General features: G+C 49.2%; 1 protein-coding gene across 11 annotated transcripts in view; it reads right to left on the bottom strand.

The window, feature by feature from the left end:
- Positions 1-18980, bottom strand: part of ACACB (acetyl-CoA carboxylase beta) — a 41016-nt gene that overhangs the window by 5880 nt on the left and 16156 nt on the right. For 8 of the 11 annotated variants that reach the window (XR_015795130.1, XR_015795129.1, XM_088135081.1 and 5 more), the window contains 35 exons: positions 18545-18715; positions 18200-18361; positions 17279-17442; positions 16805-16955; positions 16434-16537; positions 15776-15857; positions 15428-15573; positions 14630-14780; positions 13932-14066; positions 13424-13570; positions 12815-13003; positions 12491-12591; positions 11966-12054; positions 11736-11860; positions 11366-11479; positions 11161-11274; positions 10488-10577; positions 9866-9984; positions 9619-9642; positions 8453-8590; positions 7598-7697; positions 7413-7520; positions 6592-6648; positions 5818-5859; positions 5471-5686; positions 5120-5275; positions 4825-5028; positions 4130-4285; positions 3339-3461; positions 2766-3035; positions 1854-1951; positions 1626-1746; positions 1365-1475; positions 664-807; positions 94-214 (listed from right to left, as the gene is read on the bottom strand). Coding sequence is in view for 9 of the 11 variants with exons in the window: in XM_088135081.1 (XP_087991207.1) it covers positions 94-214; positions 664-807; positions 1365-1475; positions 1626-1746; positions 1854-1951; positions 2766-3035; positions 3339-3461; positions 4130-4285; positions 4825-5028; positions 5120-5275; positions 5471-5686; positions 5818-5859; positions 6592-6648; positions 7413-7520; positions 7598-7697; positions 8453-8590; positions 9619-9642; positions 9866-9984; positions 10488-10577; positions 11161-11274; positions 11366-11479; positions 11736-11860; positions 11966-12054; positions 12491-12591; positions 12815-13003; positions 13424-13570; positions 13932-14066; positions 14630-14780; positions 15428-15573; positions 15776-15857; positions 16434-16537; positions 16805-16955; positions 17279-17442; positions 18200-18361; positions 18545-18715 (4543 nt within the window). In the remaining 2 variants the exon portion in view is untranslated. Of the gene's footprint in view, positions 1-93; positions 215-663; positions 906-1364; positions 1476-1625; positions 1747-1853; positions 1952-2765; positions 3036-3338; positions 3462-4129; positions 4286-4824; positions 5029-5119; positions 5276-5470; positions 5687-5817; positions 5860-6591; positions 6649-7412; positions 7521-7597; positions 7698-8452; positions 8591-9618; positions 9643-9865; positions 9985-10487; positions 10578-11160; positions 11275-11365; positions 11480-11735; positions 11861-11965; positions 12055-12490; positions 12592-12814; positions 13004-13423; positions 13571-13931; positions 14067-14629; positions 14781-15427; positions 15574-15775; positions 15858-16433; positions 16538-16804; positions 16956-17278; positions 17443-18199; positions 18362-18544; positions 18716-18980 lie in introns of those variants that run through there. The other 3 variants (XM_088135085.1, XM_088135089.1, XM_088135088.1) reach the window with 3 other exon arrangements.

An 18980-nucleotide genomic window follows, 5' to 3' on the forward strand; every position in this document is an offset into this window, starting at 1 on the left:
TGGGTCAAACTTACCTAGCCAGCTTCAACCCCAATAGTGGCTTTTGCTATCCAGGCCCCCAAAGATTCTTCATCCAGAAGAGCCAATACTTACTCGGATGGGGTCTCCCTGCCAGCATCCACCGGGGGTCGTAGGGAACTTTGGAAGGGACAAAGTCAATTTCTCTATCAATGGGGTCACTTGGAGTGGTAACAGGCAATGGACTGTGATTATCCTACAAGAAGAAACATCTCTCAAAGCCAGTTTTGAGAAAAAAGAGCCCACACGTGGTGGTGGTCAGAAAAGGAAGAAACAGGCTGCTTAACATAATTTTACAGGCCTGAAGAAACCTCTACATGATTGTTACATTAACAAGCAGGGATGATTCCTTTTCTAAAAGAGTTTCTTACCCAATTACAGATTTTGCTTGTTTTTTCTATTATAATAAATAAGATTACCTAAGGTTTTAAAAAGCTCTTGCCCAGTTAAGCTGGGAAGGCCACCGTAATTCAATAAAAGAACTCTAGTGTAAGATATTAGGCAAGGAATCAATAATAGGAAATTCCTTCATAATTTAAATGGTGGTGGTGGTGTTGTCACCATCTTCCACTGAAGCGGAGGGGGGGAGGATTTGCAGGCTGTGGGAGTTCGGGGCGTGGCATTCCCCTGCTGCTCTCAAGGTACCTTTGGCATATAGGAGAGCCACTGGAGGATGATGTAGACGCCTTCGAAGTCATCTGGGACAGCCACGTGGGAAACACCATTGTTGTGCATGATCTGCACTCCTCCCAACTGGTTGTTAGAAGTGTACACTTCACGGCCCAAGACCTGCTCCGAATGAGAAGCCCGGGCCAATAAAAACAATGCTTTCCTCAACGACTCCAAGCACAGCTTCCTCGCAGACACACCCTGGAACTCTGGAACGACTCAGGAGAACACATTTCACAGCTCTGGGTCTGCAACAAATACGGCTCTTTCCCCCACCCAACATTCTGAACCTTTAGGCTTCATCAGGGCTGGAGGCCGGATTAACTTCCTGGATTAACATTATACTGAAGAATTTGGGATGCAAATATTCCGACAGCTGAATGAGCAGCAAATAAAACAGGCCTAGGTTTTTAAGGCTGTCGTCCAGCGCCAACTTCTCCTACAGCACTGCACTATCTATGCAGGAGGGCTGTGTTTTTTTTTAATGCTAATATACTATTTCACATACAAGGACAAACATGCCACCGTTTCCCGCTGACTAATTCTGCAATGACACAACAATGGCTGGGACTAAGTCAGAGCCTGGGAGCTTTTCTTTGTTCTGTTTCTTAAGCACTTTTGTTAGGAGAACCCAAACGAAAGAAAACAGGAGAAGCCAAGACAAGCTCTCTTTGTACCTTATTCAGAGCGCCAGCTCCAGTCAAAATGATGTGGGAATTCTCCACCTGGATCACGCGCTGGCCGAGCCTGACCAGGTAAGCCCCGATCCCGATGGCACGGCACGTTACCTGCGTAACAGAAGCCAAGGCACCGCTTTACGGCTGAGAACGCAAAAGCTGCTAGTTAGTTTAGAAAACAGTAACGGCCTCTCGCCCAACAGCTACACAGGGCTGCAGTTTTCACTCCAGCGTTAGAACCAAAGGGATCAACAGCCGTACCATGCTAATGGTGACAATTTCGTCGTAGGCAAGAGAAGACTCCCCAGCAATGGTGCCTGATGCTCTTAAGTTCTCCACCCCAAAGCCTTCCTCTTTACCAATTATATCAGTGATGATATACCTGCAGAAGACGAGAGCAGGCAGAAGATGAGCATCACACACACAAAGAGCTTCTCCCTGGGCCCCTTAAGGAGAGAAAGGCCGAAACGAGAGGAGCCGCTCGCTCACCTGGACTCGCCAGCCTCTTCAACGTGTCTGCAGTGGACGGAGTTTGTGGAGCTGATCCTTGTGTAATCCTGCGGCGTTAGGTACAGGTATTTGAATCCCTTTGGAAAAGAGGAGGGAAGGCAGGATCAGCCAGATAAACTGGATACGCCGTACCGAAGTTTTCCCACCACAGGAACTAGGCGCAAGGTGGGCTCTTGGTAGGTAAGAGGAGGTAGGGAGTGGGAGAAAGATATACGGAGACCACGGAGCCGACCAGGACGCGTTGATGTTACACAAGGAAAGAAGCTAATTCAGAGTGATAACAAGGCAATCGTATCCATTCAGGATGAGGGGCCCAAACGAAGTCTTTAAACAATCATTTTGGCGGCGCTTCCCAAAAAGGAGCAAGGAACTGGGGAAAAGTTTTTTCTTTTTTCAACTAAAACAGGCAAAATTCCCTCTCAGATTTGAGGTGGTAAGTCCTTCTCTGGTCTCCTGTAAAAGTATCTGGGAATCCAGTATCAGTTAGGAGTTTGGGGAACCGCTGCCTCTCTTGCTTCCTGCCATTTATTACGAAGCCAGCACTCCATGTCCGGCTGCCAGTATACCTTCAGACAGGAAGGAGGAAGCCCTAGAAACGTCAAGAGTTACTCCCTGGCCAGGCGACGGGGCTAAGCTTGAGCGAACAAAGGTGTCTTCCCCACTTCCAAAGGGGTGTCTGTAGGCCCCCCCCAACTGTCAAGACAAGCAGGTAAACTGGAGAGAAAGGGTACTTTCCTGGTACTTGCTGCCTCAGCAAGCTTGGTACATGGAATGTACCTGCAGTCTCCACCTTCAAGTCGCCATCCTGATGGCAGTTTGTGTGTTCGCATCTTCCCAAGTTGAGGCTCAACCTTGATGAAATCCTGTTGGGTCCAACAATAATCCACATACCTTGTAGGGATCTGATGGATCTATCCAGCCTATCTGGAACTTGTTCTTGATCTCATCAGCAAACCCGATGCGGGCACCACTGTTGGCTGCGATATAGATCCGTGGGATGCCTTCTGCACGGGCCAGCTCTGATGCACGCAGGAAAAGGAGATCTTCAGCAGGCCCAAATGACCCAATCTTGTAGGTGATGTCGTTGCTGATAAGCACGATGTCACGGCCTTTGGGGTACTCAGGAGTTTTCAGTTTCATTTTGAAGGCCACCATTCCAATCTGGCAGGAGGAGGAGGAGACGAGGGAGGAACTGGTCAAAAGCAGAGACTGACAAGCTACATTTTCCTGATCTGGAGGATTATCTACCATTTGGCCACTGAATTCTCTTAAAAGAGGGCTGCAGCAAACCAGATCAAGAAGAAAAGAAGGCCATGCAGGATCTAGGTCTGCAAAGGCATCCAGCTTTTTCCAGTCTCCCCAGTGAACCCCACTCCTCTCATGCTTTGGCTTGTTGGCGACTCTCTCCCCGCCCCCTCCCGAGCCAGCTTTGTTCTTGTCCCTCTTCTCTCGGTCAGTTCTCACCTCATTTCCTCCCGGCAGCCTATTCATCTGCACCATCTGCCCCTGGGAATCCAGCACCAGTTCAGTGTAAGTCAGCACGTCAGTGGGGGCAGGATCGGTGGATCCCCATCGCTTAAACAGAGCCTGAGAAGGAACAGACACGTTAGCAGCATCAGAGGGATTTTTAGGAACAAGCACTTCCAGGGGAATGAACAGAAAGACATTTCCTGAGGCCTGGGATCTAGAAGTCCTTGCTCTGCAAGGATGAGAGATGTACCCCACGTCAGGGAGATCAGGTTCTCTCTCTTAAATCTGCATACAGCCTCTCTAGGAAAGGGCTCTGTTTTCATCTACCCTCAAAGGGATGTGGCGGGACAGAAGAACACAAAGGCTACAGACACAGGAATAGAGCCAGAAGGAATTTGGAAGAGACATCACTTCATATTAAGTAACCCTTTTACTATTATTTCTGGAGAGGCAGGTCGACAGAGGGGCTTTCTCTTCAGCCGAGTCTCTCCAGATGTCCTGAGCTATTGGAGCCCAATAACCTGGAAGGCACTTGGTTCAGGAAAACGTTTCCCAATATTCAGCGTGGGGGGTTTTAAATTAAACATTTGCAGCAACTCTCGAATCAGAGGCTCCAGTGAAGAGACACGCACAGTCCCTGCTCTGGGGCCTCCTGAACGTTAAATCTGGAGCCTGTCCACAGTCACACTGGAAGCCTAGTGAAGAGCAGTGCACTGAGCCTGCTTCCACCCAGACGGCAAAATGAGCGAGGCGAGAGGAGTGCCGTGAGCCGCTGCCCAGCCCACCTGCCGGAACATCTCCAGGAAGTCGTAGACGTAGGTGGTGCCAAGCGACTGGGCCTGGAAGCGCTTGGCCTGAAGCAGGTCCTTTGTGACATAGGGCGTGTTGATCAGCATCCCGTGCATGGGTCCTCGCTTCTCCCCATAGGAATGGAACATAATCTGGCCAAGGATACAAAGCAGAAAAGGAGCAGGTGGCCTCCCTCAGGTCAGGCAACTCAAGCCAGACAAGAAGAAACATTCAGTCTGCAATCCAGGATTTTCACAAACGCACATCTAACTTTTCAGACTGCTCTGTAGCTCATGCAAGTAATAGGTAATTGTCAGAAACTTGGATAATCTTATAGGTCAGGACTGTTTGAAAACTTACATTAAAACCCTTGGCTTGTCCTCCCTCTTCAAAATATTTCTTAGCAAGCTAGCATTTCATTTATTCATGCAGGGGAAGGGCTGCATGTGTTGCCAATGCTGGTAACAATGACGTTACTGAGTAATATCAGCCTTTCCTGACTAGGTGCTCTCCAGATGCACTCAGCCATGATCCCCAGACCTCTCAGCATGTCACGAAGGCTGTGCAGACCCACAGCATCTGGGGGGCCCTCAGTTGGGAAATATATCTCTGGAGGGGCATCAACCCGAGATAAGAATGAAAGCAAAGCTGGAGGGTGCTTTAAATATTCACATTGCTCAAAGACACCTACGCTTCCAGTGCTGGGGTCACTGACTTCCTTGTAGAGGCCAATATCCAGGTAGTATCCGGACTCGTCAGTGAGGAAGAGGCGGACGGGAACAGCTTGGGCTGTTGGCATCAGGCGGATATTAATCTTCACTTCTGCTTGAAGGACCCGGAGCTTCCAGAGCCGGCTCCCGTACCGCATCACCATGGACCGCACGGATTCCTCAATCTGGGGGCCCACCAAAATGTCATCAGGGGAACCCTCTTACTCTGTAAGCTTGACGGCCTTTCTAGAGACAGACAGAGAGAGCCCCACAGACCTTGGATGGGTCCATGACAACGGTGGGGACAAAGTTGAGGAAAATGTGGTTGCAGTCAGTGCGAACGCTGGTGTTGCTGGAGGCCACCTCCAACTCGTCCATGGCTTCCAAGAGCAGCCGTTCACCCTCGTTCTGCAGGTACTCAAAAGAGGCCTCCTGGATGGAAAGATGGGAGAAGAAAGGAAGGGATAGGAAGAGGCAAGGCTTGTAAATCAGCCATGTACCTGCACCTGAAGAGAGTAGGGGGACATCTATCAACTATTCTCGGGATCCTGGAATGGGTTGCTGATCTGGGCAGAAAGTGTCTCCTGGCTCCCCTGAGCGCTACCTGTAACTTGGCCCTCAAGTTACCTTGGTGATCAGATCGGAGTGTCTGACAATGGCGCGGATGAAGAATCTGTAGTCAGTGACCTCAGCGCCTTCCTCCACCTTGGCAGCACCAAGGTAAAGATGCATCTTGTGGTTGGCACACGGCACTGCTGTCAGGTCAAAGTTGCGCATCCGATTCAGCTCCAGCTGGAAAGCCAACGCTGGTTCCAAGTGGCGATAGATGTGGTCCTCAGCAAACTGCAGAAGGTGAAAGAAAACGAAGCAAAACCTTGTGGGACTTAATGGTGAGGCTCAGATTACACCCACTGCACATTAAAACTAAGATCGTACGTAGCCTGAGGGAATTAAGCGAGCGTACAGCACCTCACCTGATCCCGTGCTCGGAAAGTAAAGAACTTTGGGAACTCCCTCTGCAAAAGAAAGCAGACGCCATAAATGAGGGGAAAGGGACACCAGTTTACTCAACAGTTGTATGTACACATGCACCAGGAGCAGAAGCCTCTTTCTTTCATACGCCCTGTTCTCCCGCCTGCTGCATGGGCAGCAGTTCCCTAATACCACCAAATCCCCAGGTATTGCAGTGAACATCCGCAGTAGGCTTCTGAGACGGCCTGGGTCACCTGGCCCAACACGGTTTTTGATTTGGGAAAATTTAAGCACCACGTTGTATCTTATAAATATACAGTGGTTTCAATCCGTTTCTATCACCAAGTGGCCTCCCCTCCCTCCTAATGCTAGGCTGTAACACACCGTGCCCGCTTTTAACTTAGGAGGACATGGGAAGGTTTGGCTTTATGTGCAAATCAGCTCATTGTGGCTTGTTCAGCAAACCTGGGCTAAAAAGAAACCAGCTCAACTTTATGCCTTCTCAGTTTGCTGCAGCACATACTCCTTCCTCAGATACACAGGCTGAACACGGCAGAAAAATCATGCTGTTCCTTTCCCTGTGGATTGTTTGAAAGGCACATTCATTCTTCAAACTCATCCACCCCTTTATAATTCATTCACTTGACACAGAATGTGCACATGGAGACATATATGACATCTGGAAGTGTAACGTAAGAAAGAGGTGGAGGAAAATAGAGTATATGAATATACAGAAGTGTGATTATTTTCCCCAAAACCCAACCATTTTCACCGACCTGCTGAGTTATCAAAAATGTGATTCTTCGGAGCCCGTAGCCCACAAGGATATTATTCTGTGTGGGGAAAGAAGACGAGAAAAGACAAAAGATCTGAATAATCGCAGGAAAAATATATCAACTGCACTACTATCACCAGGACAAAACAGGAATGAAATAAGGAAGGAGGTTTAGATTAGATCAAGGCAGGGTTTTTGTTTGCATTCAGCAGGAGCTGACCTGACGATATGCAGCCATACCTGGATGTGAAGTAACCGATTCACAAGGTCAACTGTTAAAGCACGCCAAAAAAAAGAAGAAAAGAAAAAAGCAGCTGATGGTGGAACGTGTGGCTCAGCCGTGGCAACTTCGCTGCTCTTGTGGACACGTGTCCAGATTTTTCTCTACTGGGGAGAATTCTGAACAAGTGTAGTTCTGGCTCTGTAGCTTCCCACTCCAGTTCCAGCTAAGCCAGACAAATGCTGGTTATGTCAGGCTCATGCCGACCAGTTCCCACGTATCATAGCCCCTAACCCTCATACCCAAATCCACAGTCCCAATGCAGGATTTGTGTTAAGTTTGTTTGGGGCAAGAAGGACAATGACCACCCCTCTCCTTCCCACCCCCACGGAGAGATACCACTTCTTTCCTTGGCAATTTGCAATCGGTGTGTCTGAAACCCACCCGACAAAAAACGCTTTGGCATTTCCCAAGCAAAAGAGGTGCCGCATGAGCCGGGGGAAATGACTACCTTGATGGAAAATTGTGGCACCCGAAGGCCGAGCAGCCCACGGGAAGGAAGCCAGGGCTTTGTTTCTGTTCCGAACACCCCGAGAACAGACCTTGGATTGAGCAAAGGCTCTGAAGGTCGGCACCAACTCCTCATCTTCCTGGCGATCTGCCCACCGTATGGCCACGTTCAAGATGTGGATCGGTTCTTCCCGGACGTTCTGGAAGCCCCAACACCACATCGATTAGTCCCAGCAATAATGCAGCAGAGAGAAGTCAGCAGCCCAGAAACACTCACTTTGTTGTCGTCTTCATCGTAGAACGTGGATCTCACTTCACTGAAGAGAGGGCTCTCTGTAGGGGGTTCAGCAAAGCAGGAAATGACTTCGTCAAAATTCCTAGCAAAAAAAGACCAAACAAACAAAGGTTGGGGGCGAGCAGATAAACTAATATATCACATGGGAACCAAATATCTTACTACTGGGGAACTAAATCTAATCCTGCAAGGGCGTCTCTGTTTTAAGAACTGAACTGTTTTAAGCACCTCAGGAATTCTGTATCTGCAGGGACAGATTAAACTAGGCTTATATTTTCCAAAAAATTTGCTTTTGTGCTCCCCTCACTCCCAAGTAATTCACTCTTCTGCCACTCATCTAGATGGAGAACAGATCAATCAAGAGATCTCAGCAGTCACCAAAAACAAAACCTCCATGATCAGTGGCTATCTATCACAAGGGAAAAGTGGGAGAAAGTACCCACCCACGCTGATCTGCTCACTTAAGAGCGAGCCCACCGGCTGGCAAATGGAGAAGATGAAATGGCAGAACTAGATGTGACTCAAGGGTGACTCAGATGCAAGCAAATGTCTTTCCCAAGGGGAATTTTACAGGACAGCAACTGGACAGTTGCCAATATTCCAAGACAAAATGGAAGAAAGTGAGGAAGGAAAGACTAAAGGACCTCTTGGACTCCAGCTCCCAGCAGACACAGCTTCTATGGCCAATAGTTAAGTATAACCGGAACTCCAGTCCACCAAGGTCTGCAGTCCCTGGTCACAGGGACCCAAATCCCACCCTGTGAAAGCGACGAGCCCCTCAGCAATGCTCAGGAGCCCAAATGCCTCCTCTTTTCTTTCACCAGATTGGCCACCTACCGGGTGAAATCTTCAAATCTGTCAAAGGCAACCATGGCTCCCATTCTCTGGCAGAGAGGGGAAAAGCCACTGTCCATGAAGAGCTCGGTGCTGTGCCGGACCAAGTCTGGGTTGGAGATGCTGACCGGCACTGACATTCTGGGGCGAAAAGCGCAAGGAAGGGGGAAAACGTCAGAGGCAGCAGGCCACAAATTCACGGACACAGAATAGTCCTGAGATCAGGAAGGTGGCAGGTTTTATTTTTAAGGAATGATAAAAATGGACTGGAGGTACACATTGTTTCCATTCTCAGTCTCAGTTCCTCTTCAAAGAGCTTGACTGACCAGTCCAAAACCTCATGAGGTCACCAGATACTGCATGATTTTGGCATTCTTACTCAAAATCATGTAAGAGTTTGACATTCTTTATTTGGGACATTTTAAAAAGTTAAAAAAATAATAATATTGATCTGCAGGGGAGGACTAAGCGTGCCTCTGTGCCTGCAAGTACCACATAGCTGACTGCCGGCTTATGGGCCGGTCCTCAAAAGCCTTCAGTGGCGATGGAGTTGTCTGCGTAAAGGAAAAGGCTGGGGGGAGAAGCATAAAGCCCCTTTCCCTGAAAAGCAGGCCTAGGTAGCCTTTCCTAAGCAAGGCCTCTGGATCTGGCAGGACAGTCTCCCGTGGTCACCTCTGGCCAGCAGGGGGAAGGCTGGTCTCAGCAGGTAAGCATCCAATCCGCCCCCAACCCCCCCCCCCCCCCGCTATTAAGAGCTGCATGCACAGAAGGAGCCAGCCCTGGAACTGCAATCACCCTGCGGGCCAGCAGAGCCTCCTGCTTCCACAGGGCCCCCGTCTATGGCAGAAGAACTGGCACACCACAGCCACCCAGCTGGTGCAGATGCAAGCCTGAGTGTCCCAAGGAATCGATGTTTTTCTTTTCAAAACGCTTTTTAAAAGAAGCCTCTTTCTGAGCTAGGCCACAGGGAGCAACTTGTTACATGGGTCCAGAAAAGAGCTCCTGTTCTGCCCTCACATGCCCCTCATACAAAAAGTTAGTAGCAAATTCAAAGGGCCTGGAGTGGGGCAGTTAAGGGAAAAGTCAAGGAGGCAGTTATGGCCGCGTTACGCTGTCTTTCAGCTGTTACTCATGCTGCAGAGCCAAAAGAACTTGACACGCCACACTACCTGCTCAGGGTGGGGCTGCTTCCTCTGAAAAGACACAGGGACACATATAGCCGCCTTGCTCTGAGACAGACCCGCCGGGATCTCGTCAGCACTCTCCCCCCAGGGCTTGCAAACTGGAGACCCGCGGCTGATCCTGAAGCCTTCCCCAGGCACAGCCCTCTCCCGTTTCTCCTGGGTCTCCCCTTTCCTCGTCTCCTTCAACGCCCCCCCCCCAAACAGCACATATGCTTAGGGACATCTGCCCTACCTGTTTGGATGTGACGAAGGGAGCATGAACTGGAACTCAACCACACAGGTGCCATCCAGCAGCTGGCGGTGCTGCAGGCTGTTCAATTCGTAGGCAATGTAGGCTCGCCTCACATATACCTGGAAAGGCAAAAGAAAGCAGGGCCGATTGCCAGTTTGCGGCCAAGATGCAGTTTCATAGTTTTCTCCCTGTGCAGAAATTATTACAGTGGGACAAAAGGTCCACTTGGACTGGGTGGGATGGTGGAAAATTCATCAGCAAAGCAGCAGGAAAGTAACATCCTAGCTTAAGTACTCTGGAAAGTCTGCATGGCTTTGCTGCAAGGTTCTAGAGCGAGAAGAACCTTTGGCTGTAGAGGCAGAAACTCAAGTTGCAAAGGGAAAACACGGCCCAGAAGATGGGCACCAACACGTTGATTAAGGAGGAGTCATTCTGGCAAAGGACGTGGGGCAGCAACTCAATCCAGCCCCGTCAGAGAACTTTGCTCTCCACGGAAATGGTTCCAGTTCTGTATTCAGCAGCCTGATGGCAAAATAAAACCCATCTTTTCTGCAAAACATCTCCCCTCCACCCACCCACCGTCAGAAAGCAGTCCCCTGAAGCCTTCTGATTCTCTCCTTACCTCCAGGGCTGCCATGCACACCACCTGGTTGGAGTGATAGAAGAAGGTGGGCAAGACATCAAAGATGGTGGTTTCCGAAAGAATTAATTTCTATAAAAGATGGAACCCGCATCAAGTAAGCAACATTTTGTGGAATGACAGTCATCTCTTTTTTCTTTAGAATTGGTCGGAAACTTGAGGATGTTAACTGAGTTCTCTTTCCCCTCACCACGCAGAGGCAGGAAGACTTAAGATGTCATCCACACCCCTGTTTGCACTGCATACACTTTGCATAATGTTTAGTAATCTTCAATGTGTTCAAACAAGCTTTGCAGCAAAGAACCGTCTGAGTTTGCACCTCCTTGGCCACGTAGGAATTTGACTCCCCTCATTCACACTGTGTCTCCTGGAGCACACATCTGCCAACAGGAGGAAATACTGCCCTCACCAGCGAAGCGGAAGAAACATCACGACACCTTATACCACCCTGAACTTGTTTGGGTCTTTAAGAATGATGCAGTAAGGTCTGAAGCTCTAGTCTCAACAGCTTTTGATCCTGAAGTCTATTATACTGATTGCATTTCTCCCAACCCCCACTTCAACCTCATTATACTCCTGCAAGAAATGCCGGACGAGAGATGTTGTTTGGACCAACAACTCCTAAGGGACGGGATATTCAAGGGATTCTGGTCACCTTCAGGTTTTCAGGGCAGAACTGGTGCCCATACATGTCGATGGCAGAGAGGAAAATGGACTCCACCTGGTTGTGCCGCAGTTCATAGGACGGGAGGTGGGAGGCGATCAGCACCTGGAGGCAAAGAAGGGCTGGTGTCAATATATCCCCCACTGCTGCAAGTTGAGGAGAATCAGACAGGATGATCTGCAACCCCTGGCCTGACCTGCCGCGCCCTTAAGGCCACTTTAGCATGCTCCGTTTTGCTGAGCTGCGTGAGCTCATTCAGAATGGCCATCAGCTCATCAGTCAGGGTCGGGTCTCGGCCACAAAGCTGGTCCTGGGCATCAAAGCAAAGCAAACATTCAGTTATGTCACTGCGCTAGTGGGTGGGCAGGCTGCTCTCTAAAGTGGTAAGGAAGTGCTGCACTCCCAGGCCTGACGCTCCCAGCTGGGTTGGGCCTGCAACTCTCAGGCAGTCTGGCCGGCTGGAAAAGGCGTGGCGTGGCGCGGAGGAAGCCCTTCACGTTGCCTGGAGAGAAGCCAGAGATCTCCCACCCTGCTCAGCTCACCTTTGCTGCTCCTTTTCAACTTACAATCAGCATCGTCACCAGGAGATTCTTCTTGGCCACCTGGGCATGGGAGAAAATGCATTCCAGGACTGGGGTCATGTCGGGCATGTGCTGCTCCCGCAGGATGATCACACATTTGTCGTAATGAGCTGGGGCACAATGGGAAATCCAAAGAGAAACAGGTTGCAGAGCGGGCGCGGTCTTCTTTGAAGTTCTGCCGCGGGCGTTGCCCAGATGCTATTGGTCCACCTTACCTTGCTGGAACCGGGTCTCCACCTGCAAGTATCGCCTCAACAGATCCAGCACCACAGATTTCATGTGACCTCGGATGCCACTGCGATACCTGAAACCAGCAGGTGAGAGAGAAGTTGCTATCCACAAGCCGCCTGGAGCTCTCGCGCGTAGACGATGGAGAGGGTTGGGGAAGAGGGTCAGAGGTGTTTCGTTATCAGAGCGGAAGGAGCTTTTGGCGCAAGGGTCTTTGCAGACGTCTGACAAAAGCAGAAAAGCTGCTCAGCCTGTTTATTCAAGGAGCACTGGTGGAAAGAATATCAGTGCTGGAGACGTGAGCCCACTTCTAAAATCACCTTCCTCTCTGCTAAAAATACTCTCTACATTCTGAATGGTTAGCTCAGGATTTTCCTAGACCAGACCCGATCAGACCAGCTTCTGGACAAGAAGGGTGCCTTGGCTGCTGCAACAAGACAGGCTGCTGATGCTCAGGCAGGGAGTGCTGCGGTGTGACTATCACCAAGATGGAGGAAGGCACACAAACCTACCGCTGAACCAACTGCACGATACTCTGGGTATTCATGAAGAAGACTTCCCGGTCGGCTTTTCGTTGCAGAGTGGCTGCATGGCTGTCCAAAATATTGGCAATCTTGAGGTGAAAGAGAGAACATCAAGGAAAGAACAACCCTTTACCCAAAGGTTTTGGACAGCAAGCCAGTGGACCTTCTGAAAAGCAGCAAAGCAACCAGCAGAAACTGCCCAGGGAATATATTTATTACCCAAGCACTATTATTTCATGTATTATTTGCCCGTTCCGTAAATCTCCTTCTCACTCCCCCGCAGTCACTCTCTTTGCTGCAGCCCTCCCTCACCTGCTGGCTGGGGAACTGGCAGAGCACTGAGGTGACATTGCTGGCATACTGGGCCATCACTTTTCGGATTGATTTCTCCACGGAGGACGGGATCCGACCCAGAGTGCTCGTCATGATCTCCTGCAGCTCCAGCAGGGGAAGGGAAGGATCCCGGAGGGTCTTCATCAGTTTACCAACCCACTCTTTGATCTGAGTCGGAAAAAAAACGTTCAAGGATTCAGAAATAATGTGGGTGAATCACAGAACACACAAGCAGGGAAGCTCCAGTCCCCTGCGTGGTGCCAGGCACGGGGAAGGGGCTTCCCTTCAGCTCAAGAGCTCTGGGGTGATTAGCAATGGGAAGCAGGTACTGGCTGAAAGGGGGAAAACAAGATCTTTAGAGCAGAGCAGCCACAGCTCTTTTCTGGCTGACAGATGGGAGCAGCTTGTCCCTTCCTTTAGTCTCTCCTGCTGCAGCCCACGTGCATCGGTTTAGGGGCAGCTTGGCCCTGCCGTCTTTCACTGCCTTGCTCCTCTTTGCATTTCAAAGCAAAATAATGCGTTATTTTTGGAAATTATTTTTAACAGGCATGGTTTTTAACAGGCGAAGGTAAAAAACAAACTTCTTACCTTGGCTGAGAAATAAGGCTCTGGCAAGCAATACCCGTTCATGACATTCTGGAGGTTCTCCAGCATGTTGTGGAAGACCTGATGCAGCTTCTCACCAAGGATGGGCAGGGGCTGTTGAGGGGAGAGCCCCCCCATGTACAACTGGGCCTGGGGGAAGCATTGGTGGGCAGGGAGGCAAAAAATAAAAATTAACGTAAGTTGTAATCAGAAAAGTCAACCATCCAGGAGCTTCCTGTGATCTGGGAATGACCTCGAAGGAGTTCTGGCACGAGGCTGTCCATCCCCAGAAGCTTCTGAACATGCAAAGAAAGGCTTACCCACCCTCCAAGCAGCCCAGTCACTTCTGGGGGAGAAGAGAAGCTGAGGGCAAGCAGCCTTGAAAAGAGGCAAGAGGCGGCCTCCTGAATCCGTACTGGGTGTCCAGCAAACACCTACTGCTGCCGGAGGCCACGGAAGCAAGAAGGATCTTGCTCTCTCCCAAATGGCTCCCGTCCACTCATTTACTCACCACGTGAACTTTAGTGGGGTCGTCTAGCTCAAGCCTGGCTACCACACAACCTGCCTCTAACAACGTGCCCGGCCGTTTCACGTAACGGACGATGCCCGACTCCTCCACTGCCAAGGACACCACCATCTTCATCACCTGTTTAGAGAGCAAAAGACCCTTGAAGCGAGAAGCATTTTGCGTCTGCATCTACCTGCTCACCCCAAGAATCTAGCCACTTCAGGAAAAACACTTTCACAAAACAGACAGAAAGTTAACATTGTTTTCTTATTAAATCCAGAAATAAAGCTAGAACAGACGTTGGCATCTGCTGAAGACATGGCAGAAGCTGGACAAAGAGGGAGGGGAAGGAAGACAGTATTTATGGGTTTAGTTTTTGCCCTGCATTTCCCACAACTCCCCATCCTGACGGTTTCCAAATGTGGCTAACGATGATCCCAAGATGACCGATTATGCTTTGAGCATCTAGCAAGTGGACGAAAGCTATGCTGTCTAGGAACGGTGGCCTGAAGGCACCAAGATGGAAAAGGCTGAACTAGCCTGGCGCTTCACCCCCCCAGCCACCTGGCAGAACCAGGATGCCCCCAAGGTACACCTACTTGCCTGACCATTAAGTGTTAGGAACCGATTCGTGAGAAATTGCCACTCCAGATTTTTTCACAGTCAAAGGTCTAAATCCCACTGGCCGGTGCAAGACCTACCTCCATTTCTGCATAGCTGTGGTCCACACAGACGTGGCTCCCATCCTCCACGGTATACTGCAGCAGCTTTCCTGCAGAGGGCGCACGAAGCAAGGTCGGGTCTTTCTCTTTTTCAAAATCACAGGTTTTGTTGCCAATAGTGATGCGGTATCTGGAGATCAAAAGCAAGAGAAAGCAGCAGCAGAAGAAAAAGGCTTTGGATGGCGGCTCTGCTTTCCCACCTCTCAATTGAGCACATCAGTCGGCTGCTCTGAAGGCTGCCTCGTCCCCTGAAGGAAGAATTCCTAGTCACAGAACCACAGAGATTAAGACGTGGAAGGAAGTGTGTTTCTGAGGTTGGGATATATAGTAAGCGTGAGCTTTTGTCCATGTGTCTGGAAGGAGAAGGGGAGCCCCTGTTGCGCTCTCTGCTTTTGCGGTGACTAGAACTTCTCTTATTCCCAGTCCTCTGCTACTCTGAAGTCTTCTGCCCACCTCTGCTAGGGGAGATGGGCGGCATACAAGTTTAATAATAAATAAATAAAATATCCACCAGGTATAAACCAAATTAATCTTAGCAACTCTTGGGGTTTTTATTTTTGTCCTTCCATCCCCTTTTTGCGAGCTTAGATTTACTCCACAGCAATTCTCCCCCCAGCTGTTTGGTGATTCTCTCCCTCTATCGAATCGGCCTGGCGGGGCTTTCTCACTCCCCTCAAACGTGGGAGCCCCTGCCAGAGCTCTTTGCTGTTCAGCCACAGTCTGTTCCAGCGGAGTCAGAAACAAACCGCTGCAAAACCTCAGCATTTCATCACCTACCGGTCGGTCTCTTCTTTCATGTAGGTGGTATAGCTGTTGCCGTTGTAGGAGAGAAGGAGCCCCCCGTCGTTCAGCCTGTGCGCATCAATCTCAATGTGGGAGCCATTCATTATGATAACGTAGGTAGTCAGGGACTGACGGGCGACCTGTCAAAGCCCACAGAAACGAAAAGAAACAGACTTTCTGCCTTCCTCCCAAAGGAAGGTTCAAACTTAAATGCTGATTTTGTTAAAAAAAAGGGGGGGGGAGGGGGAACAAATCCAAACAGCTCCCTTCCCGTTCTACTCGAAAAAGAATTTTCCCATTTCAGCCCGTGAAAATTTGGGCCAACGTTTTGCAAAACGTTACCTTAAGTGCATATTTGGTGTCTTCGTAAATAAGTTCCACATCAACAATATTCAGAAGGGAGGCCGCTGGAAGGACTTGGCCCCTGGAAAACCAGCCAAGCTTTTACGCTTTTGAACAAAAAAGTGTCCTACAATAATCCCCTTACCCTTTCAGTTAATCATCACAACTATCTGTCAAGGGTCAGAAAAGCGTTTTGTAATAGAGGGAGATGATGTTGTTTTTATTGCTGTGTTTATATTTTTTATAAGTGCTTACCAAAATGAATCATCATCTTAGCCAGTCACTATAACTGGTTGATGTTGTCAACTGGGAACTAAGACCAAGAACCTATGACTAAAATCAGTCTTCTCCCACCAGATACCCCTCAGATGTGTTGGGTCGATCCATATTCCCAAAGCAGAGGAAGACAACATCTGGAAGACTTCAAGCCAGAGAAGGCTAATTGAAGACTATATGACATATTCGGTTGCACCTAGGACAGGGGAAGAGAACCTTCCACAAGTCATCCCAGCACTGAAACTCTATTATGAATATGTTTTAAAGCATTTACATTTGCGTGCGTGCCTCACAGAGATCTGCTGATTACACAGTAAATTGCATGAAATGGCCAGTTTGGGATCTGTAGGATGAAGCACCCAAATCCATGATGATACTTTACCTTTCCAGCAAATGCAGGAAATCATCCATGCAGGTCCTAAAGGAGGCATCTGCCACGTTAAGGGCACCACAGACCACAGCCAACATAGTGTCCGGTTTCTCTGCCTGCCCAATGGGGGAGAGAACAAAGAATTTGCTCTTTGGCAGCCATGCCTCATTTTGGAAAATATCAACGTACTTTGATGAATCTTTCAACGCAAAAGGTTTCCAAAACATACAGGAAGAGTAAATCTAAATCAAAAGAGTGGTATCTAAAACCAGAAAATGTACAACCTCCAGAAAGACTCAGAGTCTTTTGAAAAAGGAGATTCAGGATAGACAAGCAAGAGTTACTGCAAATCTGCCCAGTTGCCTAATTCTGAGATTAGCTACCTGCACTTTCTCTGCTATCAGGTGATCGAGCCAGCTGGTATCAGTCTCATTCGTCTGGAAACTCTCTGTCTCCAACAGCTTAATCAGGTACTCGACCGTTGTTCTGAAGTCACCCCGGATGGACAGCTCCTTTAACGCTACTACCAAGTTTCTGAAAGCCAACAAACCAGACATTTAAAGCACCCATCTGCTCTAGCGGTCTGTTTCTCTCTCAATCCCGGGGGCTGTAAAATGATGCCCCAGCAAAGGAATGATTAAGGGAGGCGAGCTGACTGGATTAGGTGCGTTTTTGGATGGGTGACCATCCCAGAAAAGTAGTGTCCTTTTAGGAAGGCAGGAGCAGAACCCAGGGGACGGACGGACCGCCTGGATGCCCCGTAAAGAGTGAGCAAACGAAGCATCCCAGCTGCCTTCTGCGGAAGCTCCTGCAAGGTTTCCACCACCCATGAAAGTCCAAGCGAAGACAATACTGACGAGATGGCCTCCTCACGGTTCTCTCCCCAGGAGAAGCAGTGTCCAAACTGGGAATCTGCAAATTCATGCAAGCCACCAGCGGCTGCCACGCTGAAGTACCCCCAGACGTTCTTATTACTGCGGAAATTCAGTTCTTGCACGGTGCCAGAGCTGGGCTTGAAACCCTGCAAGGTGCAGCAGAAGACAGGGAACAGTGAGAGGAGGGAGGACAGACAGACTTGAAGGATGCTCACCTTTCGCAGAATTGAGGCCACATCAAAGCACTTAAAAAAAGCCACGCAGGCAATGCTCGGCACCGCTCAAACCCAGAGAGGAGAGGGCTTCTTAGCAGCCAGAAAGTGGGACTTTAATGTCCTCTCCGCTGGGTTTGGTGGTGACAAATTTTCTCCTCCATGACCATTTAAACCTATTAAGCACCAGAATTCTCCTTCTTCCTTTTCAGGGGTCAGCCGCGATTGCAAAAAAGTTTGATTATGCAACTGGAAGCAATTATCCAAAATCAATGTATATTGATTGGAAAATCAATGGTGGTCTTTTCCACCATGTTCCTTCACCTGCACAGTATATTCCCACTAAAACTCTAAGCCACGCTCCTTATTTTTAGTTATCAACTGAAAGAGCTACAGCAGGGTTCCTCAACCTCAGCAACTTCAACTCCCAGAATTCCCTAGCCAGACATTTAAAGTTGCTGCGGTTGAGGAACCCTGAGCTACAGCACTGGCAGAACTTGGAATAGAAAGGCACAGAACAAACATTTTAAACAAACAAAAACAGGCAGGCTTTGTACATTCTACAGAAGTTTGCAACTGTTTTAACAGAGGGGTTCTATCCCCATACATGGCAAGTTAGGGCCTACCCAGCTATGGGGACACCCAGTCTTTCTAGGCAACCCCTCTCTGATGGATTTTTAACTCCACTGACCTCATCGGGATTTTCACTGGTGATTCGTGCTGCTATGACGTGGCCCCTGGGCACTGGAACATTGTTGGGGCCCTCAAAAGCGATGGGACTGTCACCCCATGGAGATTCTCCATACAGAGCCCGGATGTCCTTTATTCTGTGCAGTGGGACCCCCATGGCGATCTGAAAGGAGGAAGAGAAGGAAATGGAGACAAGACACGAAGAACTTCTTAGATTTCTCAGGGCTTCTGCTCAAGGTGCTTCCAAACAGAGATACAGAGTTTATCTGTAATGGAAGCTAAGTCCTTCTCTCTCTCACGCTCTTCAGAATTGCTGCTGGAAAAACTGACTTGAGAACACAAATACCTGGAGCTGAGCAGCCGGCAAATTAACGTCAGCAATCATTTCCGTGCAAGGGTGTTCCACCTGCAGGCGGGGATTCAGCTCAAGGAAATGGAAGCTCCCTCCTTCACTATAGAGGTACTCCACGGTCCCTGCACTGACATAGCCAACCATTTTGGCAAGGCGCACAGCACACTGGGGAGAGAAGAAAAACGCAACAGAGTTGTGACAGAAATACGCAGCTTCTTGGATGTTATTCAAGTAGAACTGCTCCCGAGGAGTGAGCGGTTGTATTTTCAAACTAAGCAGGGGATCTATAGTAATGAATTCATTACTACAGGTGCTGACTATATACAGAAGACTAAGTGTAAGAGAACTTCCTTAGACTTGTAGACTGCCAATAAGAACTCCTCCTTTTTATGAATGTCACCCAAATCCCACTCTATGTTGAGAGCGTGCT

This window comes from Python bivittatus, unplaced genomic scaffold (assembly GCF_059951505.1).
Source record: "Python bivittatus isolate LINGU-HERP-01145 unplaced genomic scaffold, Pbiv_v1 ctg000100_np1212, whole genome shotgun sequence".
Classification (NCBI taxonomy): domain Eukaryota; kingdom Metazoa; phylum Chordata; class Lepidosauria; order Squamata; family Pythonidae; genus Python; species Python bivittatus.